A 25,982-nucleotide genomic window follows, 5' to 3' on the forward strand; every position below is an offset into this window, starting at 1 on the left:
CCCTATTTAGTAGATTGCCTTTTTGTTGTAGGTGGTTTCTTTTGCAGTGCAGAAGTTTTGATGTAGTACCATCTGTTCCTTTTTGCTTTTGTCTTTGCCTTATGAGACATATTTAAAAAAACATGGCTGGGACCACATCCATGTTTGTTGCCTGTTTTTTCCTCTAGGAGGATTATGGTCTTGGGTCTTATATTTCGGTTTGTCTTTAATTCACTTTTTATTTTTGTGTATGGTGTAAGTGGTCTACTTTTATTTCTGGGGTAGAGCTGTTTCTGTGTTTGCTTTTATATTATGGTGACTTCTTACACATGGGATTATTAGGTAAAAAGGATAAAAATCCCAAGATTCCTGTGACATAGTGCCAAATCACCATCCAGAAAAGTGGTTACCAATTTACATTTCCAACAAATAATATATAAAATGTGTAAGTAAGCTTATGAAAAAGCTTTGAACTCCAAATTCATTTTCCTTTAAAAGAAAATTTAAATGTTTACTTAAAAATAAAAAATAAGATGAGCTAAAACATTTAATAGTCCATCAGCCAGAAATAAATACTATTATCTGGAGAATTTTATTCATTCTAGCCATCTCTCTTAAACATAGACATATGTATACAGTATTAAAAAGCAGGCTCATGTGTTGTATTGAGTAAATATAGCAAATTAATTTTACTTGGATTTAACAAGAAAAATATGAAGGTGACAAAATGTTCAACTTTAAAATTTTCTATGAGATCCTAGTTCTAAGTTTCCTCTGAAAATTGAGGACAATTATTTTAATTAGACAGTATATATGACTCCTATTATGAGAAATGAAACTAGCACACTTAGAGTTTCTCTCCTTCCTGGCTGTATTATTCCTATATAGACAATGTTCAAATACTAAACCATTTCTCGTATTTATTGGAAGTTTCTGCAATATTCACTACCACTCCTTTTACTACTACTTTTTTCCTAGGTCCTTAATTTGATTCATTTCTTGCTCGGCTAATTTCATAGGTCACACAGTTCTTTCTAAAGTAACTTTTAAGTTTTTGCATCCTTGAGAATGTCTGCTCCCTTTATATTTTAAAGACAACTTGGGTTGGGTATAAAATTCCTGGCACAGTCACTGCCCCATGAAGTATGCTGTAAGATCTGAGACCTTGATTTTTCCCTATGAATGATTTGATATTTTCTCTTAAACGCACCAGGATATTTCTTGATAGGTTTTTATTGTTTCAGGAATTTTTTCTATTTGAATTTTTAAAAGTTTGATTTGCTAACAGTTCTCATCAGGAATGTCAATTATACAATGCAGGATTTTTTTTATCTCTGCTCTTATTCTCCATTTTTAATTTTCTCCAGCCTATTTTCTCAATGCCTTGCTTACATTTTGTTTTCCAAGGTTTCATTTTTCCAGTTTTTCACATCTTCATTTTATACTCTGCCAAGCTAACTTCCCATCTCTTATCTTTTTAATGTCTGAATTTTTATATTTGCTCTTGAAACAGATTATTTTGTTATATGGTTTTTGAGTCTGTGAACTTGTTACTTTAACCTTTTGAGGGATGACCAGCACTTCTGATCTTTGTTTTCTGATTAATGCTTATTTAAATTTAGGTCTGCTGAAAATAATAATATAAAGGGGCTAGGAAGAATGAGGCTTAACTTGGATTGTTATGTCATAAGCCTCTCAGAACAATTTTGTCCCTTCGTGTTTTAGTATTTACAAGTCATTTTGCCCAATGGCTAAGCTTTTAAGGCAGTGTAGTTCAAATTGTGGGAAGTAAATTCAATTTAGCAGTCTGTACCCAACATTAAAAAGTGATACTATATAGAAAACACCAGAATGCATTTTGTCTTAAGGTATAAAAATTTTTTCCTTATAAGATATGAAAATGTTTTATAGGCCGAAGGTTGAAGCCATAAAGCTAGTTTCAAGGCCTCATTTACTAGGCTAACCTAGTAGATAGATGACAGAATGGCCCTTCAGCAAACTCCATCTCTTCTACAAACCTGTAATTTATCAAAACAATCTCCAGATGTTCATCACATCCCACCTACTGTTGTCTTTGTACTAACAAGAGGATAAGGACAATCTGCTTCCTGCTACAGGTTGGCTGTGCTGCCCCAATGCCTAATAAGTATGCTTTCATTTTATGTTTGGGGAAGTTTATTTTGGTATTAAAAATTGTTGGCTTTCTTTTAAGACACATGAAAAATTTTCATTTTAAAGTGAACTTTAAATATTTTAACAATATACTGGATGACTTGGTTGCTCCATAGGTTATGTAGCCAAGACATTTCTTTCTACTTAAATCACTGGTAAGAAATAGCTGCTGGGACTCGAACAGATGCAAATAGAGGTGCTTATATTTAATTTTTAAAGACAGTCACATATAGTTGTACCATAAACCATAGTAGCTCTGGTGGACAACTTTTATTAGCTGAAGTATCATCAGGAGTTAGAATCACTGGAAAATCTGAAATCACAGCATGATGCCTAAATACTTTAATATTGCTGCAAAAATCCCTCGGTTCAGGCAAGCAATAGAATGTGAATCCTGTGGCCAGATACAGCTCCCTGGGAAAGTGGATCCATCCTGTATGAGGCAGTTGGTATTCACAATTTTTGCTGGGACCAGAGCTGTAGGAAACCATTGAATCACTTTTCCATTTTTAAAGGAGGAAAGGTAACATACAGGTAAACGCAACTTTTTCTAGCAAAGATACTGACACCCTTTTGATTACCAGTGCTCATGAACATTCTTCAGTTCTTACTTTGCTTCTGTGTCCTTATACCTCTTCTAATTCTTTCTGAATGGTTCATTTCACTATTCCATCATGATTGCATTTCTTCTTCTCACCAGTGCTGCTCCTGCCTATGATTGTTACTGGCTTTTCCTACATAAACACACAATCCCTGGGCAATCTGTTCAATTCTACACATCCACAATTACCTCAACATTGTCAATTAATGGCTAGATCACTATGCTCAACTCCATTCCCTATTTCCAACTGTCGAGGTTTGTTTAGATATACCACAGCTGTCTCAAATTAAACTTTTAAGTTGAACTGAATACGTACTTTCCCTACTACAACTCTCACTAATTGCCCCTATAAAACCTGGTATACTCCAACTGTATTTTCTGGCTTTGTGAATAGCACTATTTTCCAACAATTCAGGTCAGAACCCTGAGTGGTATTACTCTTCTCTCCAACAAACCTTTTCAATTTTGTTGACCTACTGCTACTGGCTAGACTAGAATAATGTCAGTTCTTGTAGAATAAAGGCTAAGCATCTTAACCTAGAATTCAAGGCTTATGTGGAAGAAACACGGAAAGAATACTCTTAAAAGGTGTTAAATTACTTTGTTGAACTGTTCAATGCCTCTGGGTTAAACAGTCCATAAGAAGACTTACATTTGCATTCTTTCCGTACAAAGTTGCTGGTAATGGGTCGGTTTTCATGTTTACTGTCACTTGCTACTGCTGGAGAAAAAAATTTGGCACTAATATGTTTTACTAACTTGACCTTTCAATGCAACAGCTGCACAAATCTTAGGAGTCTCAGAACAGTTCCAATTATGAAGCAAACAAAAAACTAAACTACAGAATGATGGAAAATGGGTGTTTTAAATTTAATAACAAAAGGATCACTAGGTGGTCACATCCTCAAATCCTCAATGTTGGTTGTACAAAGGGGTCAAAAGCAGCCCTTGGGGAGCATAATCCCTCAAACATGGAATAGTATTAAAAAAGAGATACAAAACTCAGCACCTCTTTCATTAAAAAAAAAAAAGGTGGAGACACTTTTAGGTAAAAAAAAAAAAATTAAAATATTCTCATAGCTGCCTCGGGAGTAGATCATAATCATTCTACATGCAGAGATGCTTTCATGTCTGCAGTAGGCCATTTGGACTAAACCCAAACTGAGTCCATTACTCATTCCCTCTCCGGCTCTTCTTGTGGCTTTTCTTAGATCTGAAATGGCAACACATGACACATTATTAAATTTCACATCTGTTCAAGGAGCTAGGCAAGGACTTTTGGGGAAAACTAGGGTATGGCAACACTGATGGGGACAGAGATGTTATCCAATGTGCCCAGTGTTTTTATGTCTCACAGCAACACAATGTGCTAGCTAACATAACTATCCAAAACATACCATTGAGGAAATGACCTCTGAGAGGTTGAGTGTACGTAACAGTGTATAGCATATAAACATTTCTAATGAAAGCTTATCAAATGCGAGAATAACTTGGCCAATGTTACTCTCTTAAGTGATAAAAGTTGGGGTGTAAGCCCAGGTCTCCTGAGACCAAAGCTCATATACTCTTACCATTATCCAAAGTTACAATCCTACAAGGAAAAACAAAACAATACAAACTTATATAATTCTAGGATTTCTCTAGAAAACAAGGCAATTTTATCCTAATGAAGGAGAATTCCTAACTCCATCAGAACAAGAACATTTCAGGTGAAATTTAGTTGTGATTGGGGCATTAATTTATGAATAAAGAGCAGAAGTCTTAAGTCAAAATAGAGGTCAGTCCATACCTTTCAGGAGATTTTGAGTGGCTCCTATGTCTGTGACTGCGGTGATGACCTGGGGAAGAAAAGGCCAATGGCTGAATGAGCGTCTACTCTTCTACTTCTCCACTGTCATTTTTACCTCCTGTAATCCCTTCCATTGGCTTAACACTTTTTTGGCCTTATGCTAGGGACTACCTCTAATTGGTAGCACCTCTCTGAACTGGTGCTCGTGTGGTAGGAAGAGAACTAAACCCAACTCATATGCATTCGGGGCTTTATGGCTAATTACACAAACATGACATTGGTTATTTACCACTACCCTGTTAGGTCTTATTCCTAAAATTTCAGATGAAGAAACTGGCTCATCATACGAGCAAAGCTTGTACGTGAGAATCAAGATATGAACTCTGATTTTCAAATTCTAAGTCCATTTCTTTTTCTTCTAAGAAGTAACATAGGCACTCCACTATTGCAGGAGGTTAATTGCTATTACATTTCTTTGTTAAGACAACGAACGGCAAAAGGCCCAAATACTATACCTGGGGACTTGGAGCGGGATCTGTGCCGTCTGTCTCGGGACCTGCTCCGGTGACGTCGTGGACTCTTGCTCCGATGCCTTTCTCGGCGTGGGGAGGGGCTGTGGAAATGACTGGTCAGACTCCTACATGTGACAATATAATCACAGCAGCCTCCCTCCCTAAATCCCTAGCCTTCATTACAAATCCCTAAAGGCCTACCTCCTCCTTTTGGGAGACCGACTCCGCCTATGGAAAGAAAACAGGAAAAAGAGCCTTAGTAGGTAGGTGCCTTGGATGTTGTAGATTGCAAAAACTGCCCCAATTCTTAACCCATCTGTTATCCAGCTGCTTAGTCATGTAACTTTTGGGCACCCTCCCACTCCAAGTGACTCACTGTGGCCAATGGAGTATTTACAAATGTGATACCACCATATAGTGGAAAGAAACTTGCATGACTGGTCTTGTTTGCTCTTGAATCCTACCACTGCCATGAGAACATACCTAACCTAGCCCATCATGAGAAATACATAGAGAAGAGATGAACTGCCCCAGTTATTCTAGCTAAGCCTATCCTATACTTGCCAACAGAGTGCAAAACAGGTGTGTGAACATAACATACTAAAAAACTGCCTATCCAAGACCAGTTTATATCATTGACTACAGACTTGTGAACTTAAATAAATGGTGGTTGTGTGACACTGAAGTTTTGTGGGTATTTTCCAGTAGCTAATATTGGGCAAGCAAATATTCTCCACAGACTTGGCATGCTCCCTTCCCTGAAATCCAGAGCACTACAGTGCTTAAAGTCTCTCTGGAAGAGGCAAATGACTAGGGCCTTACCTTCTGGGAGACCGGCTCCTACTTCTCCTGTAGCGCAGTGTGGGGGAGCGACGGGGCTTATCCAAGTCTCGGTAGCTTCTCCGGCGGTGATCAGGTGATGGTACTCTCTCCAACTGGAAATGAGACGGATGGATTAGTGATGAGCACAGGCTTACATAAAACCATCTTAGAAACACTGCTATACTACCCTGGCCATCCTGTCTGAAATCCTACCTTCAAGTGATTTCAAAAATAGTAATTTGAATAGAGATATACCACTGAGGAGAAAAAAATTCCAAAAAAACCCCCACAAATAAACCCCACCCCCCACAAAACTTTCCAATAATCCCATTACTGTTCTAGTGTTGGTACAACTATTCTGGAACTTTTTCAGAGCAGTGAGAGGTAAGTAATTACATTCAATTCCTTAGGAAGTTGGCTTTCCAATGCAAAAAAAAAATACAAGGTCATTAAGATTAAGTAAAACTCCTAGTGTACTTCAATCACACACAAAATTTCCCCCAAGCTCAGCCAACTAATAAAGGCCTAGTAACACTGACATAATCAAATAGCAACAAGCACTTAAAGTGCCTAAGTTGTGGTATCTAAATATCCTATATTGTTAGTAAATGGAACCAAGGGCTCCTTGGAAAAGGGATAATTCCAAGTTGGAGGCAGTAGCTATTAAGACATGACTAGAACATATTGCCATTATAATTTCATTAATATGTGGAGTCTAATGAACAAACTGAACAAGCAACATAGAGACATTTGTAGCAGGCTTGACAGCTCTTGGAGGTGGGTGTTACGGGGTCCAAGTATTGAGCAAAAAGGAAAAAAGGACTCATGGACATGGACAAAACTGGTGATCATGGCAAGGAGGTGGGTATAAGGGGAATAAATGCTAATAAAGTACAATAAAATTTTCTAAAAAAGGACATAATGTCATAACAGAAAGCAAGAAGGCTGAGCCTATGATTGTATCAACATTTCATTAGCCAAGTTGAGGGACCCCCCGGCCAAAGACTGTTATTCCTCTCGATGTTCAAATTATCCTATGATTCAAAATAAATCAAATTTGCTTAAATCCATGAATTCACAAAGTTACCAGGGACAAAAAGGCATTCGTCATCTTGGGAGCACATTCAAGAATCAACTTATTTTAAAAACTGATTAATAGCCCTGGCTGGTGTGGCTCAGTGGACTGACTGCTGGCCTGTGAACCAAAGGGTCGCCGGTTCAATTCCCAGTCCAAGGCACATGCCTGGGTTGGGAGCATGTGAGAGGCAACCCATCGATGTCTCTCTCTCACACTGATGTTTCCCTCCTTCCTTCCTTCCTTCCCTCCCTCCCTCCCTCTGTCTCTAAAAGTAAATAAAATCTTTTAAAAAACCTAATAAACTGGCTATGAGTTGATCACTATGAGTTGATCACTGTTGAAGCTAGGCAGAACCTGTCTGCCTAGCTTCAATTTACCTAAATTGAGGCAGTCTCTCCACTTTGGTATGTGATTAAAATTTTCCGTTCACTCACCACAGAAAAACACCTCAGCTTTGTATGGCTTTGAATTCACGAATGATTGTGCTTCGTTTTGCACTAAACTTGAAAGGAGACTGATGGCTCAGAGTGACACTTCCATTTATAATGTTTCAGTATCGATAAGGCAGCATTTCCTACATTACCCCCTAGCCTTTTTGTGACCATATATTGTTGCTTTAATTTTAATCACAAATGTTTTAGAGCCTTCTTTTTTAACTTATCATAAGCATTTCTACATCAGTGTATACTTTTCCTAACAGTTTAGATGGCTGCCTAATACTCTGGTGAGTTGATATGTTAGTTTATTTCACTGCTCCCTTACACTTTGATTGTTTCCAACTTTTCAGCATTGTAATTAATATGAAAGAATGTGACCATGCAGTAGGCACTTCTTTTTTCTAAACCAGGCTTAGTTCTTAGGATAGTTCAATTATAAACAGTATTTTTGTCCCAAGTATTTATTTTAATAGCTTTATTTAATAATGTTTTATTAAATAGTATTTAATGAGTATTATCATAATTGTTAGGCAATTACAATGCCCCAATACTACGCTAAGGGCTTTATATTATCTCATTTAATACTCATTAACAGTCCTAAGAGAAAGGTATCAGTATCCTTTACAGAGAAGACTGAGATGATATAATTTGCACAAGATTATACCACTATATATAGCAGAGCTAGGATATGAACCAAGGACTAATTAACTCTAAAGCCTATACTGTTACTAAATACTGTATTTTTTTTTGTTAAAGTTAAAAATAAAAAAACAAAACAAAACGGCACCATTCGCATTTCCTCTAAATATCCCTCCTCCACCCTTAAGCTCCCAGGTACCTCACCTTCTCATCTTCCTCTTCCTCCTCTTCACTGGACTCTACATCATCCATGTCCTCTTCTAGAGCGCTAACCCGAGGCTCCAATTGCTCAGCTTCCTCTAGCACGTAGCGTTTCTAAACAGAACACAAGAGTGTTAGGGGGCCTTGTTATCTCTTCTGTGTCCTGAAGACCCAACACTGGGCTTCTGAGATTGACAGAAAAACTACGGTGCCACAGCTAAAGTATTAATAGATTTTTCTGTAAAATAAAAGTTACACTTTTCATTTTACCAATAACTTGACTGATTTGGATATTTTGAGTATGCCAGCTATTTCCTATGTGGTACAACACTGATTGTTCTGTGTCTTGATTTAATTTTTTTATCAACTTCAACTGGTCTACCTGACTGTGGATCATCATCCAAAGAGAAATCTCCAGCACGAAACTTTGCAAACCACTTTTGACAAGTTTGATCAATTACAGGACCTTCTCCACACACTGAACAATTCTATTTTTGCCTTTCAGTTTTTTTTTTAACCTTTCTTGGAATAATAAAGCATAATATGCCAAACGTGGATTTTCTCCCATCTTCAATATTAAAAAACTCCACAAAAATTCACCAATTTTGGTGAGTTTTTTAAAAAATGCACGCTGATATGACAGCTGTCACAACACAACTTAACAAAATTGTTTCAAATGAAGTTAAAGACAACTATGCTCTACCAGAGCCATGTTACATAAAAAACAAAAAAACTTTTTGGCCAACCCAATAATTTCAAAACATCCTGGATAGTTTATGATTGTCCTGAGTTTAACATACCTGAAATTTACATGGTCTTTTAAGTTGCCCTATAAACAGATACAAAGCTGGAGGGAACATCTCCGTTTTCTGCTGGCTCTATTACCTGTGGTCATACTCTAAGGTCACTGGAATAGCGATACCTATCAGGATAGGTATAGCCTTGAATAAAAAAAAAAAATCCCATGAACTTCATATACAAGGGCTGTAAGTTCATGGCTTAGACCATACTGGCTGATAGTTCTGCAGGAGGGGCTCAAATCAGAATCTACCCCAAGAGATCCACCAAGGCTTAGCCTAGTGTGAGGGCTGAAGAGTACCTTGGGCCCTGCTTTAAAGTAGCACCAATTCTCTATTATACCCAAGACTCAGAGAGCTAGCTGTCTAGAGTCATGGATTTTTATTTATTTTTTATTGTTCAGGTACACTTGTCTCCACTTTCCCACCACCACTTTCCCCTGCCCCACCCAACCCGAATTGTGCATTTTTAACACAGCACATAAACAGTTCATCTGGTTCCATTTTCTTCTGATGTGGCTTAGCAGTACTTATTGAATAACTGAGAACCTGAAAAGCAACAATAAGTTCAAAACTGCCAAACAGACTAGTTGGGTAAAATAAGATCCCTTATCATTTCCTTGTGCAAAGCATGTAAAGAATGTTGGAGAGCCCTAGAACAAATAGTAAGATTTGTATTCTACTTAGCTCTCACTCATTCCTAATAAAATTCTATAAAAATTGGGAAAACTGACAAGGATGCCACTCAGAGAAACCAATCCAATCCTTCAGAACAGTGCTTTCTAGTCACAGAATCACCACAGCTGGGGATCTGGGACTGCATCATAGAGGGTACCCAGAATCCCTAATGCTCAGAGTTGGAAGTGACTAGTTTAAATATTAATTCATAACATTTATGTTTGATGAAATTAGAATTCATTCCATGGCAGCTCCTTGCCAATGCCAGGGTACATCAGAAACTAAACTGACAACCTATGGGTTGCTTAATAACAGAATCAGAGACACAGATATCTTAAGGGACACTTCATCCAGGACATGCAAGAGGCCCATACTATGATACATCTGCTGGTGATATACATCAGTCATTTCAATTTCTCCTGAGTCTGTTGTGTAGTCTTCTAGACTCCATGCACATAATCTCATTTTATCAGTAGGACTGCTGCTTATAGCTGACTGGGCTTTAGAACCCTTAGCTGCTATAACCTGATTGCAATTACAAGTATTACATTTCTTGGAGTATTTTCAAATCCAAGAGCAGACAATAGTAATAATAACTAGTGTAGCCCACAGTAATGTGAGAATTGGGTCCCAAAAGCAAGTTTTCTTTTTTTAATTATATTTTATTATGCTATCAGTTATCTCATTTTTTTCTCCCCTTTATTCCTGCCATGTACCCCACCCCCCCCACCATGATTCCCCACCCCCTTAGTTCATACTCATGGGTTCTACATGTAAGTTTTTTGGCTTCTCCATTTTTTATACTATTCTTAACCTCCCCCTATCTACATTGTACCTATCAATTATGTTTCTTATTCCATGTACCTTTTCCTCCATTCTTCCCCCGATAACCCTGCATGTGATCTCCATTTCTGTCATTCTATTCCTGTTCTAGTTTTTTTTTTTAACGTTCAGTTGTGAGTTTGTCATCATTTTACTGTACATAATTCTGATCTTTTTCTTAGATAAGTCCCTTTAACATTTCATATAATAAGGGCTTGGTGATGATGAGCTCCTTTAACTGGACCTTATCTGGAAAGCACTTTATCTGCCCTTCCATTCTAAATGATAGCTTTGCTGGATAGAGTCATCTTGGATGTAGATCCTTGCCTTTCATGACTTGGAATACTTTTTTCCAGCCCCTTCTTGCCTGCAAGGTTTCTTTTGAGAAATCAGCTGATAGTCTTATGAGAACTCCTTTGTAGGTAACCATCTCCTCTCTTGCTGCTTTTAAGATTGTCCTTATCTTTAATCTTGGATAATGTAATTATGATGTGTCTTGTGTATGCTTCCTTGGATTTAACTTCTCTAGGACACTCTAGGCTTCCTAGAAGTCTGTTTCCTTTGCCAGATTGGGGAAGTTCTCCTTCATTATGTTTTCAAAGTAGTTTTCAACTCCTTGTTCATCCTCTTCTCCTTCTGGCACCCAATTCGGATCAGTTGGGATGCTTAAAGCATCCTGCAGGTTCCTAAACCTCTCATTATTCTGAATTCTTGGTTCTTCATTTTGTTCTGATTAAATGTTTATTTCTTCCTTCTGCTCCAAATTGTTGATTTGAGTCCTGGGTTCCTTCCCTTCACTGTTGGTTCCCTGTATATATTTCCTTATTTCACTTTGCATAGCCTTCACTTTTTCCTCTATTTTGTGATCATACTCAACCATTTCTGTGAGCATCCTGATTACCAGTATTTTGAACTGTGCATCTGACAGGTTAGGTAACTCTTCATTGCTTAGTTTTATTTTTGGAGCTTTTATATGTTTTTTCATTTGGTCCATATTTCTTTGTCTCAGTGTACCTGTTAGGTTGTAAGGGGTGGAGCCTTAGGTATTTCCCGGGATAGGGCAACCCACATTGCTGCTTTGTGGCACTGTCTGTGGGGAAGGGGTCTGAGAGGGAACAAGGCCACTTGCTCGGCTCTCCACCAGCTTTCAGTTACTTCCCCTGCTGCTCACAACCAAATTGGGCCCTTCTGGTGCTGATTCCCAGGTGGGTGGGTTTGTGCACATTCTAGGACCCTGTGGGTCTCTCCAATGAACTCTCCTGTGAGACTGGGAGAGTCTCCCACTGCCGCGATCCACACAGGTTTTTACAGCCAGAGGTTTTGAGGCTTTCTTTTCCATGCTGGAAGCCTGTGTTGTGCAGTCTGCCTCACTCTCCAGTTGTTCCTCCTGGTTTATCTGCACGCAAATGTGGGACTGCCAGCCGCCACCTTGCCATCCTCTCCACCCTGACTGCCCATCTCCACCCCTCCTACCAGTCTAGATGAATGTTTCTTCTTTAACTCACTGGTCGTTATCCTTCCTACAGTTCAATTTTCTGGCAGTTCTGGTTGTTTTTAGTTTTTAAATTTTTTGTTGTCCTTCTTTTGGTTGTGTGAGGAGGCAAAGTGTATCTACCTATGTCTCTATCTTGGCTGGAAGTCAGGTTTTCTAATTTCACATCTCATTCTCTTCACTATTTAGCCTAGACTAACCAGTATGGAACAGGAGAGATATGGCACTCATTCAACAATTTAAAAAAACAAAAACAAAAAACAACTATTGACACATGCCAACAATATAGATGAATTGCAAAATAATTATGCTGAATGAGAAAACTGATAAAAATGAGAATGTACTGTATTAATTCCAAAATGCAAACTATTGTGACAGGTAGCATACGTATCAGTGGTTGCTAAGAGGTGAGGGGAGGGATTACACAGAAGGAAACTTTGGGGTAATGGATATGTTCACTAATCTTGACTGTGGTGACAGTTTAAAGGGTATACACACATAGGTAAAAACTTACCAGACTGTAATACTTTAAACATATGTACTTTATTCCATGTCAATTGTACCTTAATAAAGCTATTTAAAGGAAAATCTCAATTTTGCTCAAACAAAATCTCAATCTCAAGCCCCACAGGTAACTTAGAGAAAAAGAAGCTACCCTGGTTGGGATATGTAGGCTTGTCTCCTCTTATTTCTTTCAGTAGCCTTAAAAAAACCCCATAGGGCAATTTAGAGACCACTGAGGTAGTCTGACTTTTCCACATTATAAATGGGAAAAATAAGACCAGGTCTCAAAGCTGTAATAATAACCCAGCTGTACTAATAACCCAGAAATTCAGGTCTCCTAATTCCCCGTTCAGTCATCTCTCCATTTTCTCTTTAGAAATCCCCATATTCCCTTTCTCTTCAAGCTACCTACTGTATCTGTTTTCCCTTTGTATTTTCAACAGTTTTAAAATCATACTCTGTCAAAACCATTCCTGAAAGGTGCTTCATGGACAATCCTTTATCTCTGGGAAAGGGAAGCAGGATGATTACAATGCTATTTTAGGGGTTAAGATTTTAGTGTCCCACTCTTGACCCTCCTTTCACCTGTTTTATATCCTGAATTTTTATATGAAGCTCAGTTTGAGCGAATGTTGCTTAAAAAGTTTTAAAAAATCGAGCTTACCAAGCTCCAGCCAAAGGAGAAGGGCATTAAGTAAAGAGGTCTCTATACCATGGCTTTTATAAAGCAGACTGCTTGCAAATTGGTGGTAAAGCACCAAGGAAGCAAGTGGCTACCAAGGCTGCTGAAAAGAGTGTGCCCTCTACTGGAGGGCTGAAGAAACCTCATCATTATAGGTCGGGTACTATGGCATTCCTGAAATTAGACGTTATTAGAAGTCCACTGAACTGCTGATTTGCAAATCCCTTCCAGTGTCTGGTGCAAGAAATAGCTCAGGACTTCAAAACAGATCTGTATTTCCAGAGTGCAGCTATTGGTGCTTTGCAGGAGGAAAGTGAAGCCTATGTGGTTGGCCTTTTTGAAGACCCAACCTGTGTGCTGTCCATGGCAAACATGTAACAGTTATGTCAAAAGACATCCAGCCAGCACGTCACATATGTGGAAAACGTGCTTAAGGATCCACTATGATGAAAAACATTTCATTCTTTAAAAAAAAAACTCTCTTCTTCCTGTTATTGGTAGTTCTGAATGTTAGATCTCTTTTTTCCATGAGATCAAGAGGCACCTAAGTATATGACTGCAAGTTAAAAAAAATAGGGGACAGAAATCAGGCATTGGCAGCTTTTCCATTTTCATGTGTGTGGATTTTTTAAATATAAATGTAGAGACATAAAGCATTAATGCAAGTCAAGATGTTTCAGTGAACAAGTTTCAGCAGTTCAACGTTGTAACAATATAAATAAACCTGTTAACTTTTTCTGGATAATGCCATCATTTAGATTTTTTAAAAACAAATAAATTTCCTATTGATGGCTACTAAATGGTGTTTGTAGTATTTTTATCAGAGTAGATTCTATCCATTCATTCTACCTTTCTGAGTTGTCATACGTGCAAGTATGTTTTTAACATTGTCTGCCTTCTGTACTGTTCCTGTAAGTTTGCTAATAAAATACTATCAAACTATCAAACTTTTTTTGATAATTAAACTATCAAAAAAAAGTTTTAAAAAAATCTACCATAGCTATAGTCTCCTTGGTAGAAAAAAGTTTTCTTGTGTTAATTGTTCACTTTTAAAGCCCTACCCTTCAAATGATCTGCTTTCCCCTCCCCCATATATGAGAGGAAATGTTTTTCACAGACATAAAAACTACTTATAACCCTGACTGGCATGGCATAGCGTGGCTGGGCATAATCCCGCAAAGCAAAAGGTTGCCAGTTCTATTTTCTGTCAGGGCACATGCCCAGGTTGCAGGTTTGGTCCCTAGTCAAGGCAGGTATGAGAAGCAACTGACTGGTGTTTCTCTCTCAGATCAATGTTTCTCTCCCTCTTCCCCCCCCGCCCACAATAAATAAACAAAGAAATAAATATTTTTTAAAGAGAGTACTTATTAAGACGACTCCTGAAATCCATCAGTTACAGTGGCTTAGTGTATGTGTGTGTCTGCCTATTTTAGGGGGGTAGAAGGGTATATCTTACCTGTAGCCGGGGCAAAATGATATCACAGACTCTCTCACTGTGCAGTAGTTCATCAATGAACTCATCTACATGCATCAGTTCAAACTCTGAAAGAAAAACCACAAGCTCAGGCCCTGACTAGAGTGGCTCAGTTGGTTGAGTGTTGGCCTGCAAAGTGAAAGGACACCAGTTCCATTCCTGGTCAGGGCACATGCCTGGGTTGTAGGCCCAGTCCCCAGCTGGGGGTGTTGAAGAGGCAACTGATTCATGTTTCTCTCACACACTGATGTTTCTCTCATCTTTCTCCCCCACTTTGCCTTCCCCCCACCCCAAAAATAATAATAAAATCTTTAAAAAATCATAAGCTCAAGCAACTTGGAAATAAATTTAGAAGGTCAAAAAGTAAAAGTGTGAATTCTCTGAAGCCTCCCTTTCATTAGCAAAGCTATTGGAGTGTGGTAATTATACAGTGGGGACTACTGTGAAACTTGGGCTTAAACTACGGTCCTTTGAAGACCTGTCATCACCATCTATCTTCATTCATTCAACTCACTTTACTGAGACCATCTATGTGCCAGACCTCATTTAGGATCTGGGGATAATGGAATAAATGAAGCTGTCCCAATTAGCAGAAGAGACAAACACAAAAGCAAGTACAAATAGCTGTGAACCGTATAGGGGTAATGTTCTTGAATAAATCATATAACTAAAGTGTAATTTCTCATGTGAACCACTATGTTTCCAAATGTAAAAAAGTGTATGTTTTATGGTAAATGGAGCAGTTTCAGAATTTCTATAGTAAACATTACATTAGTTCAACAGTTCACAACCAGAGGTGATTTTGCCACCCATCACTAGGGTGGGGAATGCTACTGACTTCTAGTGAGTAGAGGTCAGAGATGCTGTTAAATATCCTACAATGCACAGGATAGCTCCCTACAAAGAATTATCTGGCCCAAACTGCCAAAGATTAAGAAACCCTATCTTAGTTTAGTTAACATAATATAATCATAAGTAAGTAATTCTATGGTGGCCATGACCATGTCCATCTTATTCCTCATGTTGTTTTCAGTACACAGCACAGAACTTGGCATGACTTGGCACCTGACATGTATTTACTCAATGAATGAATTAATAAGTTAACAAAAGTTTAAAGTATAATTCCAAATTCTTAACCTTCTACTGCTAAATGATACATGTAACAGTAGAAAGGGGAAAAGAAAAAAAGTTACCAATCTTTTATGACACTAAGCGAGAAAAGGTTTTGACTGCATTATCCCACTTTACCACTAATAGTGTCTCTTTGTAACAGGCATGGAGCTGCACTTCGTGGATACACTTACTATTTTTCAGTGGGACTACCACATAAGTATGAGTAAATACACTTAAGTCTGTATACTGCAGTATGAAGTATAGTGCTAGAGGAGAGGTCAGGAGGAAGAACTGTGAAGATGTAACCTATGCAAAACTAACTTTGGGAAGGCTTCTATGGAGCTCATTCTAGAGCTAGATCTTACGGGATGCAGCACATGTAGAGGGAGCACATGATACAAGGCTGGGATTAATAAAAGATGCAGCTGGAAAGGTGGGCAGACAGGGCTAGCTGGTTAAGGCCGAGAGGAAGCCAACAGTCTAATGGAGTACTCCCCAATACGGAGATAAAGGGGAACACTCACACAATGTATGTGACAATGTGAGGGCAAAGATATCTGTGAAAAATTAGCTCAATGATAAAGGTTCAATCACATGGCACCATACTCACCCCCATTTCGATTCTGGCTCTTAATTTTCCTATAGTCGTTGTACAGAGGCTCCAAGTACTTGTAGCAATCAATTGCAGTGCCTGTCAGTCTCATGTAAAGTGCTCCCAACATGCGAACATACCTGACAGATAAATGACAGTGAAACAACAGTTTGTAAAGAGTTTTAAAACATTGTAGAAGTTCATCCTAGAAAGTTCCTGAATTTTACAACTGGTGTTTCTCATGACAATATTGGATACAAAAGTTTTTTTTTTCTTTCCTTTGGCAGATGAGAAAGCTGAAATTTTGGAGGCAGCATGAGGCAACAGGAAGAGCTAAAATATGGAAATCTGGGTTCAAGTTCCCATTCTATCACTCACTCACTGTGGGAATTTGGGATGTGTTGTTCAACTTTCAGAGTTGATTATAGCAACTGCAAAACTAAGACAGAACCTAGGTACCTCACAGGATTGTTTTAAGAATCAAATGAGATACTGAATTTAACAGAAAATGTAAGATATATTTACTAACAATAAAATAATACATATAGGCATGAGTATATAAATTATTGCTAGGCAGCAGAATGTTGTTCTGGAAAAAATTCCAAGTCATCTTGTTTCAAATTCTGATTCCATTATTTACTAACTTTGTAACACTGGGCAAATTATTTGCTTTATCAATTTTCATAAAATGCAGATGATAGCACGTAATTTGCTAGCGTGGTATATTAAGTCAGAAATATGTGGCCCTTACCAGGTAGCTTAGTTGGTTAAAGCATTGTCCTGACATGCCAAGATTGTGGGTTTGATCCCTGGTCAGTGCACATACAAGAACCAACCAGTGAATACATAATCAGTAGAATAACAAATCAATATTTCTTTCTCTCCCTCTAAAATTAAAAAATATATATAAGGTACTAAGGATAGCATATGGCACATAGTAAGTACCTAATAAAAGTTAGATATTTTCTAGCTGTTAATGTTTAAGATTCCTTCCTTTTTCCTTTCTTTTATATCCGACTAACCATTCAAATCTCCACTTACATAATACAGTATCAAATACAGTATTTGAAGCTTTGCCACTTTCTAGCTGTCTGACCTTGGGCAAATTACTTAACCTCTTTGTGCCCAAGTTTCCTCCATTATAATGGGGACAATATTTTCACAGGGTTGTTGTGAAGGTTAAATTATTATTTAAATCTGTTCTAGGAGGTAAATCTCTTAGAACAGAGGGTGGCACATAGTAAACTATTACTATGTATGTCTGTCATACTTGTCAATGGATAATAAAATAAAAGCAGCTCACCTATTTGCGATGTTTACTATGCAGCAAAAACTGTGCTGTGAGATTTATAGCACTATCTTATGTAGTCCTCACATCAATACTGAGTTGATGTTGCTGCCTCCATTTCACAGTTAAGAAAGTAAAGCTGAGAAAATTGAGTTACTACTCTAGGGTCACAGTTAATAAGTAATAGAGTCTGGACATGACCTATATCTGGCACCAAAGTTTGCCTTATCTTCCCACAGTATGTTGTTTTCTTCACCCCTGAGCATCCAGTTACTTTGTGAAATATTTTTCTTGGGGAAAAGTTACCAAGACTGAAAAAGTAAAGGAGATGAATTCAATCAAGACAGACAAAACACAAACTCAAGAGTTCAAAAGCAAAAATCCTAGAGTAGAACTTTGTGGAAAAGAGATAGCTTAACATTCCTCTTAACCAAAGCCAAATTCTGGACTACTGAAATTGAAGGTTTTATATTAGCTAGTCAACACTTCACTCACTTGAAGTCTTCATTTTTTATAAACTCAACAATGATATCCTTCTCCGGTTGAATCTGAAGCATCTTTAATGTCAAACACAGGAAGGGTGTTGGCTTTATGTTGCCACCATAGACGCCACCCACAAACCTTAACTCCATGGCTTTGTCCACTACGAGTTCAGCTAAAAACAAAACAAAAACAATAGACATTTTAGGGCTAAGCTTTTCCAGGTTTGAAAAAGGAGAGAAATTAGTTCAAGGTTTCAGGCTTTTGAATACTCATCACCAGTTTAATATCAGAACAAGTACATATTAATAGTAATAATAATGATAGCAATAACAGATACTTATTTCCTATATGCTAGGTACTGAGCTAAACATTTCATATCATTTTATTTAATCTTCGCAGCAAACCATGATGTAAGTTCTAGCACTGCCCCTGCTTTCAGCTAAGGAAAGTGAGGGCTAAGAAAGGTTAAGTGACTTGTTCAAGGTCCACAGCCAGAAAGTAGCAAGGCCTGGATATAAATCTAAGCAATCTGACCTCAGGGGCCACACCTGTCACCATCACATTAGAGGGAAGTAGCCACATTTAGAGTTAAAAATGAAATATAAGAATGTCCAAACCCATAGAGAATTTTTATGAGTTTATTTAGGCCAAATGATGATATGCCAGGAATCAAGATCTCAAACGCTCTGGAGAATGCCAGTTTTGCTTTTTTTTTTTTTTTTAATAAATACATTTCGAATTAAGAAGGAAACTAAAGAAGATTACATGACATTGGGAAATCTCAGATTGTATTAAAGGATAGTTAAGATTACGTGTTCTGAAAAAGAGGCACACTCTGACATTTTAAAGGTGTATTAAACTAGATGCGTAAGAACAAGAGGCAGGGGTGGCTGAAGGTGAAGTTAAAACTTTTAATTAAATTAGTTACAGACCTGGGGCATGACTACCCACAATGACTTGCGCAATTCTGAATTTATTATTAGATCACACTATGAAATTACTTTCTGTCACTGAATATGTCAGATTTATTAGAGAGCCCCTTTTGCATTCACAAAAGAAAAAAAGCAGCCCTGGCTGGTGTGGTTCAGTGGATTGAGTGTTGGCTTATGAACCAAGGGTGGCAGGTTAGATTCCCAGTCAGGGCATGTGCCTGGGTTGTGGACCAGGTCCCCATTTGGGGATGTGTGAGAGGCAACCATACACTGATGTTTCTCTCCTTTTCTCCCTCCCTGTTCTCTCTCTCAGAAAAAAAAAAGTAAATAAAATCTTTAAAAAACTGGAAAAAAACACACCACAATTAACAACTCTTCAAAAACTACATACAGTGTGTAAACCTCTTCTCATCTATAAAATGGGATGCTAACGTTCCAATGTTGTCAAAATCAAACACTAGCTGTGTGAATTGGGGCAAGTCACTTCACCTCTCTTTGAGCTTGTCAGTTAAAGTTTAAATAATAAAGATAAAACGTTTAAGGGCTATAGTGAGAATCAAATGTGACAATACAAATAAATGCTAATATCTACCTGACACATAGCAAATAATATATGTTACCTACCATTAATGGGAAATCACTTTATGTATCAGACTGCAAGTTCCTTTAGGATAAATTCTGTATTAATTCACTCAACATGACAGTTGACAACCTACTAGAGATACAGATAGAGGCATAAAGGAGAGGGACACGATAACTATTTTTATGGAGTTTATGGCCTGGCAAGACAGAAAGCATTGATGAGTAGTTAAATGAAGATGCAGAATATGATGAAAATATACAAGAAAACGTAACCTAATGGAGAACAAAAAGGTCCTGAGTTTACTTTTGAACTATTGAGTTAACATGTCTTTGAATTAGAGATTTAGATCTCAGGAGAGATCTGAGCTGGAGAGATAAATTTGCAGACATCTACATATACAGGATGTAACTGTGTTATGGAGTTCATTCAAGGACTTAAATATGTAATGAGAAAAGGGTTCACGACGAAACCTTACAAGACTAAAACTTTACGGCGACTCAGAGCAACAATAGGACTGGTTCGTGGGCACACGCAGCTAGCGGTAGTGGCAGCATTGTAACAGAAGAATATTCAACAGTGGTAAAAACTAGCACCACCACTACCAGCAATTATTGAGTATATGTTATTGCATTTAACGATTAGAACAACTCTTTGAGGTGGGTATTACACTCGTTTCACAACAGAGGAAGCCACGGCTCTCGGAAGTTAACAAAGATACTAAAAAGAGGAGCCAAAATTTGGATAAAGATGAAAAGACTACCTAGGAGACTTCTCTGAAGAACTAATATGTATATCAAGACCCGAACGTGGAAATACTGCAAATGATTTACATTTGGGGATAGTAAGATCATTAAGATGGTTGGGGGAAGCTGCCTTTCCTTTAAGACTTTCGGGGTCCCCGAGTTTAACACAGCTTGGAACCCCGGAAGTTATCATTAAACATGGAACGACTCGAAGAACCCAAGTGAGACACCATTCGTAGTAAGACCCTACCACCTGTGTGCCCACAGCCCAACACAAGTCTAGGCATATAAGAGGGGTACAGATTTTTCTGAAAGACAGATTCCTTCCAGTTTCACCCCAGGGTCCAGTCCTACCCGCGCCCAGTCAGAACTGGGCCACAACGCGGCCGATGTTGGGGTCGGTGCGCTGCCACTCACCCGTCAGCCCAAAGCACTCCTCCTTCCAGTACTTGGATTCATAGATTCGAGTCCGAATGATCTTCTCCACCAGGTACTGAGGGTTGGTGCCGTGGATGCTGTGCGCATCCTTCACTGTGCGGTTCGCCATTTTAGAACCCCTTTAGTTCTATTTCCGTCGGGCCCTTTAGTGCGTCATACCCAGCTTTTAAAAACACACACAAACGCAGAAAGGTGGAGGAGGTCTCACTTAAATAGCTCGGGCGACCATCTTGAAATCGGAAGTGCTGCAGCGTAAGGAACTTCCTTCTGCAAACGGCGGCGCTGTTGGAATCAATGATGGCCGCTGCACGTTGGCGTAAGTACGTCATACGCTCCCTTTTGGGAGCGGGACGGGAGGGCGGGCTGGCTGGTGACGCGACGTGAAGACACCATGGGGGCGGAGCCGCGGCGTTTGGCGCGAAATTTTCTCTCCACCTTCTTTCCATTCCTTGCTAGCATCCCGTTTCCGTTCAAGCGTGCGGCCCCTTGCCAGCAAGAGGAGTCCAGCTGGTTCAGGTGAGAGTTACTCGTCTCCACAAACTCCTGAAGTGGAGACGGTGGGAAGTGGAGGACTTACTCCCAAGTTTGGGAATCTCCGGCCCCCCGCGAGTGTGGCGTCCCACGAGCTGGAGGGGGACCTGAGCCGCGGGGACTGAGGAAGTTGTTATTTGTAGACTCACTCAAGTCATTGATTAATTCAGCAGATATTTATTAAACGATTCTTACGTGCAAGGCGTCATTCTAAGTCCACTGGAAGCGTTTCTTTCTCACATCCCTATTGCAAAAAGGCTTCCCGCTCTGTCAGGGGCTATGAGTTTGCAGTGGGGAAGCCCGGAGCCAACAGCAGAGAAGCATGAGCATTCCTGCCCACATAGCCCTGAGACTCAGTGATGATATTAACCACCCCTTCTCTCTAGATTGCTATTGTAAAGAGGCGCATCTTTTCCGCCTTTGAGCCGTAGTGTAGCAAGCACCACAGGGAAGTAGGAGCAACAGAAGTTACTACACCATTTTACAGATGTAGCAGTTGCTCCCAGAAACTTACCTAGGTCGCTGTTTTCCCCCCTAGTTGAGCTGCTCTTAAATGCTGGGCTCTTATCTATCCACCTTTCCAGGAGAGAAGTCTAATCCTAGAATAGAGGGACCTTCTGTCTTGACAGTTGGAAAACACTGACTTAAAGGCATGAGATGGCGAGATTCCTACCCTGGTTTGCTATCTGTGAAAATGCAATGATTAAATGTCAGTTTTCGATTTTAGTTGTCTGTAAAAAACGGTACCCCCTCTTCCCTGCTGTAATGGATGCTTGGAAATGCCTTTGGAGGTTTCTGATGTGAGAACATGTACCAAGTTCCTCTGTGATAGTTCTTAACCATAACAGAGGGCAATATGTGGACTCCAAACGGTTTTTGGATCCCCTAAAATTGAATGCAAAACTTTATGTGACTTGTGTTTCATAACATTCACCAAATTAGTAAAAAATAAAATGAAAAAAGAAAGAAAAAACAAAAAAACAAGAATCACTGTGCCTTACAAATAGAGCAATGGATTAAGGAAATAATGGAGCGAATTTCCCATTTTGCATTTTTTCAACTAATCCTCAGTAATCCTAGAACAATGCCTGGCACACAATGGGTGATTAATACATGTTGGTTGAATAAAAGGAAGGTTCTATTATTCCACCTTATGGATAAGGGAACCTGGCCCCATTTGACCTCTCAGTCAGTGTCTGGGAAGCCTGACTTACTGTAATAAGCACACCAGAAGTAAGCTCTTGGGTATATATTTAACATTATCTACTTTCACATACGGTGAAGTGGTTAAGAGCACAGTCATTGGAATCTGACTGCTCATGGTTTGAATTAAGGCTGTGCCATTCTATATAACATTGGGATAAGAAATCATCTTGAAGTGATAATATTCACTCAGCAAATATTTATTATTGAGAGGCTTCTGTGCACTTGGTACTATGTATTAACATTGTTCTGGGATTACTGGGAGGATTAAATGAAATAAATACATCAAGAGTTTTGGTTCCATTTTCTGTCACATTGGCTCACTAAATACATGCTATCATTATTTTTACTGCATCTCCCTTATCTGTTTTCCTTGGGTGTGACCCCTGGAGCGGGTGGTGTGTGTGTGTTCCAGATTTCTGCTATCTGCAACACAGAGCCTGCAGTGGGTATCTTCTAGAAGACAGAGTCTTTGCCTCCCATTTTACCCTATTCATCACCCTCTCTTGGGTGAATCTTTGTTGATGGTGGATAAAATGAAATGCTGGGTCAAGAATAAGAGAGTTGGGAAACGGTAGAGGCCTGACATCTATGATTTTCTCATGCTGCCTCTTCAGAAGGACTCTTGCTAAATTTTTTGAACTTTTCATTAAAAAATAGCATACATACAGAAAAGTGCACAAATCATACATATGCAACTCAATGAGTTTTTATTATTTGAATGTTTATTTTATAATCTCAGCTAATCTGCCAGTTTTAGAAACAGCATGTTGGTGAGTTTTCTTAAGGAACATGGCTGTGTAACTTGCATCTAGATCCAGAAACAACATGACCAGCATCCCAGAAACACCCTTTCATGCTCCCTTTCAGTTACCTAAGTTGCCCTCTGTTCAGACTTCTAACACCACAGGTTACTTTGATCTGTTTCTGAATGTTACGTAAATGGAATCAATATAGTATGTATTCTTTTGATGTCTGATTTCTTTATTGTTATTTTGAGAGATTTTCCCCACTTTGTGTGCAGTTGTACTTGGCTTAATTTCATTGATTTATAATGCTGCTGTGGACATTCTGATTCATGTCTTTTGATGATAGGTATGTTTTTTCTGTTGGGTATATTGTATTGGAATTACTGGGTTATAGGCTATGCATACGTTTCGACTTAGTAGATAATGCCAGTTTTCCAAAGTGGTTTTGCCAATTCACATACCTTTCAGGAGTGTATGAGAGTTCTGGCTGCTCTACATCCTTACCACACTTGGTATTGCCCTAATCATTTTTGCTCATTCATTTGTCCACTCACCTATGTACCAAATCCTAACCAAGGCCCTGGAGATGCAGTTATGAGCAAGATAGACAAGGTCCCAATCTGCCCTCTTGGAAGTCAACATTCGAATGTGGGGAGCACTAAATAAGAAAGTAGTGGATTGGTTGTTGCTTTGGTAATAAGGTGGTGTAATGGAACGTGACTCTGAGGGGCAATATGAAGGGCAGGGTAGGTAACTTTCCATTGTGTATTGGTGAAGGCCTCTGAGGAAGTTTCGTTGTGGCTGAGACCTGAGCCATCCCTATGAAAATTTGCAAGAAGAGAGAATAGCACACTAAGTTTGTGGGCACTAACAGCAGTCCTGGAGCAGAGTGATAGACCCAGGCGAGGGAGGTTATGTAGTCTAGGCCCAGATAGTCTTCCTTCCTATACCGTCTGCTTGCTGAGCCTAGGGTGAATCACCAACAGTTGTGCACATATATACCAGTTACAGTAATCGCCCTCATCAGCCGTCTCTCTTTCCAAGGTTTCAGTTACCTGCTTCAACTGCAGTCTGAAAATATTAAATGGGAAATTCCAGGAATACAAATTTATGTTTTAAATTGCACAAGGTACTGAGTAGCATAGTGAAATCTTGTGCTCTCATGCTGTATTCCACACAAGACTTGAGTCATCCTTTGTCCAGCATATCCAGGCTGTATACACTCCGCACACATTAGCCAGTTCGGTTCTCGGGGTCATTTTCAGATATTTTGAGAGAGAGAGGGAAAGACCACATTCATATAACTTATTACAGTGTATTGTTATGTTTTATTGTTAATTTCTTACTGTGCCTAGTTTATAAATTAAACTTTATTATACATATGTACATATAGGAAAAAGCAATGTATAGTATGGGGTTGGATATCCACAGTTTCCGGCATCCAGTGAGGGTCTTTGAATATACTGTATTTTCGGACTGTAAGACACACTTTTCCCTCCCAAATTTGAGAGGAAACGGAGGGGCGGGGTGCATCTTATAGTCTGAATGTAGCTTACCTGGCTTGCAGTGGGTGGGGGGGATGGCGGTGGAGTGGGGTCACAAGTTATTAAATATTTTACCACATTTTTTTACCTCAAAAATTTTTTCCCTATTTTCCTCTAAAACCTAGGTGCATCTTATGGTCTGTAAAATGCGGGATTGCCTGAGGCTAAGGGGAACTGCTGTCCTACTGTTCTTGAACACAGCTCATGCCCTCCTCCTGGGAAAGGAATGTTGAATTTGATCTTGACTTGGTTCTGAAGGATACCTGATTTAATAAGCTAAAATGTAGTCTGGATTTAGGATTTGAGAGGATAGATTTGATATATTTACTACACATTAGTACCTTATTGGTGTGGAGATTGTCCTTCTGTATGCTAATTTTTGGTTTGAAAAATGAGATCATTGTGCCAGTGTAATCAAATATCATAGTCAAGGTGACAAATGAGGCCATTTATCCTATAATCCGATTATTTAAGAGTTGTAACCCTGGCTGGCATAACTCAGTGGATTGAGCGCGGGCTGCGAGCCAGAGTCGAAGGTTCGATTCCCAGTCGGCATATGGCCTGGGTTGTGGGCCAGGTCCCCAGTGGGGCCTCACAAGAAGCAACCACACATTGATGTTTCTCTCTCTCTCTTTCTCCCTCCCTTCCCCTGTTTAAAAAAATGAATAAATAAAATCTTTTAAAAAAGAGAGAGTTGTAGAAAAGTTTGCTGAGAGATGCTGGTTTGCTACAAAGTAGTACTCTTAGTAATATTCCAATATTTTTTAATGACAGCTTAGGAATAATCTAATTTACTTGCATCTTTTGTATCTCAGTAGCCGTATCTCTGTTTTGCCTGATTCAGTGTGGAAAGGTGAAAAGTTCCAAGTTTGCTCCTGAGAGTTCTGTTATATCATCCATTAAAAGAAACATATTGAAGGGAACTTAGTATTATATATTTCCTTGAACATTTACTAAGAGTCAAGCACTTTTACTAATTTTCATTGGAAGATTATATGAATCCATATTCATTTTTTTAAAGATTTTATTTATTTATGTTTAGAGAGGGAAGGATGGGAGAAAGAGAGAGAGAGAGAGAGAAACATCAGTGTGCAGTTGCTGGGG

The 25,982-nt window shown here is 38.9% G+C and overlaps 3 protein-coding genes across 5 annotated transcripts in view; 2 read left to right on the forward strand and 1 right to left on the reverse strand.

Annotated features, from left to right (window-relative positions):
• The window catches only part of TUT4 (terminal uridylyl transferase 4), a 124,325-nt gene extending 107,381 nt beyond the window's left edge, over nucleotides 1–16,944 (forward strand). Inside the window, exon 32 of the transcript XR_006787927.1 lies at nucleotides 16,672–16,944. The gene's annotated coding sequence lies outside the window, so the exon portion shown is untranslated. The remainder of the gene's footprint in view (nucleotides 1–16,671) is intronic.
• Nucleotides 547–21,141, reverse strand: PRPF38A (pre-mRNA processing factor 38A). 2 transcript variants are annotated; one of them, XR_006787935.1, is made up of 11 exons: nucleotides 20,831–21,141; nucleotides 18,168–18,327; nucleotides 16,403–16,524; nucleotides 14,662–14,747; nucleotides 8,234–8,344; nucleotides 5,876–5,988; nucleotides 5,255–5,281; nucleotides 5,057–5,154; nucleotides 4,542–4,590; nucleotides 3,405–3,965; nucleotides 547–2,628 (listed from the first exon to the last, which is right to left on the reverse strand). XR_006787935.1 is itself a non-coding variant. In XM_045858503.1 (10 exons), the coding sequence occupies exons 1-10, from the start codon at nucleotides 20,958–20,960 to the stop codon at nucleotides 3,923–3,925; spliced, it is 939 nt and encodes a 312-aa protein (XP_045714459.1). In that variant the 5' UTR covers nucleotides 20,961–21,141; the 3' UTR covers nucleotides 548–3,922. The 2 variants fall into 2 exon arrangements, 1 of the variants encoding a protein (XP_045714459.1); XM_045858503.1 differs by having other exon boundaries at nucleotides 548–3,965.
• Nucleotides 21,142–21,246: 105 nt separating this feature from the next.
• ORC1 (origin recognition complex subunit 1) overlaps nucleotides 21,247–25,982 on the forward strand; it is a 30,928-nt gene continuing 26,192 nt past the window's right edge. Inside the window, exon 1 of one of the 2 annotated variants that reach the window (XM_045856757.1) lies at nucleotides 21,247–21,367. The gene's annotated coding sequence lies outside the window, so the exon portion shown is untranslated. The remainder of the gene's footprint in view (nucleotides 21,368–25,982) is intronic. The other variant, XM_045856767.1, reaches the window with a different exon arrangement.

Source organism: Phyllostomus hastatus, unplaced genomic scaffold (genome assembly GCF_019186645.2).
Source record: "Phyllostomus hastatus isolate PE091 unplaced genomic scaffold, TTU_PhHast_1.1 phas_contig_147, whole genome shotgun sequence".
In the NCBI taxonomy this organism is placed as follows: Eukaryota; Metazoa; Chordata; class Mammalia; order Chiroptera; family Phyllostomidae; genus Phyllostomus; species Phyllostomus hastatus.

Excerpts from the sequence above, each read along its gene's own strand:
- PRPF38A (XM_045858503.1), bottom strand. The coding sequence starts at position 20,960 with ATGGCGAACCGCACAGTGAAGGATGCGCACAGCATCCACGGCACCAAC. Across the intron at positions 16,525-18,167 it reads ATAAAAAATGAAGACTTCAA|GTATGTTCGCATGTTGGGAG; the intron begins GTGAGTGAAGTG and ends TTTATCTGTCAG. Across the intron at positions 5,282-5,875 it reads AGGAGCCGGTCTCCCAGAAG|GCGGAGTCGGTCTCCCAAAA; the intron begins GTAAGGCCCTAG and ends TTCTTTCCATAG.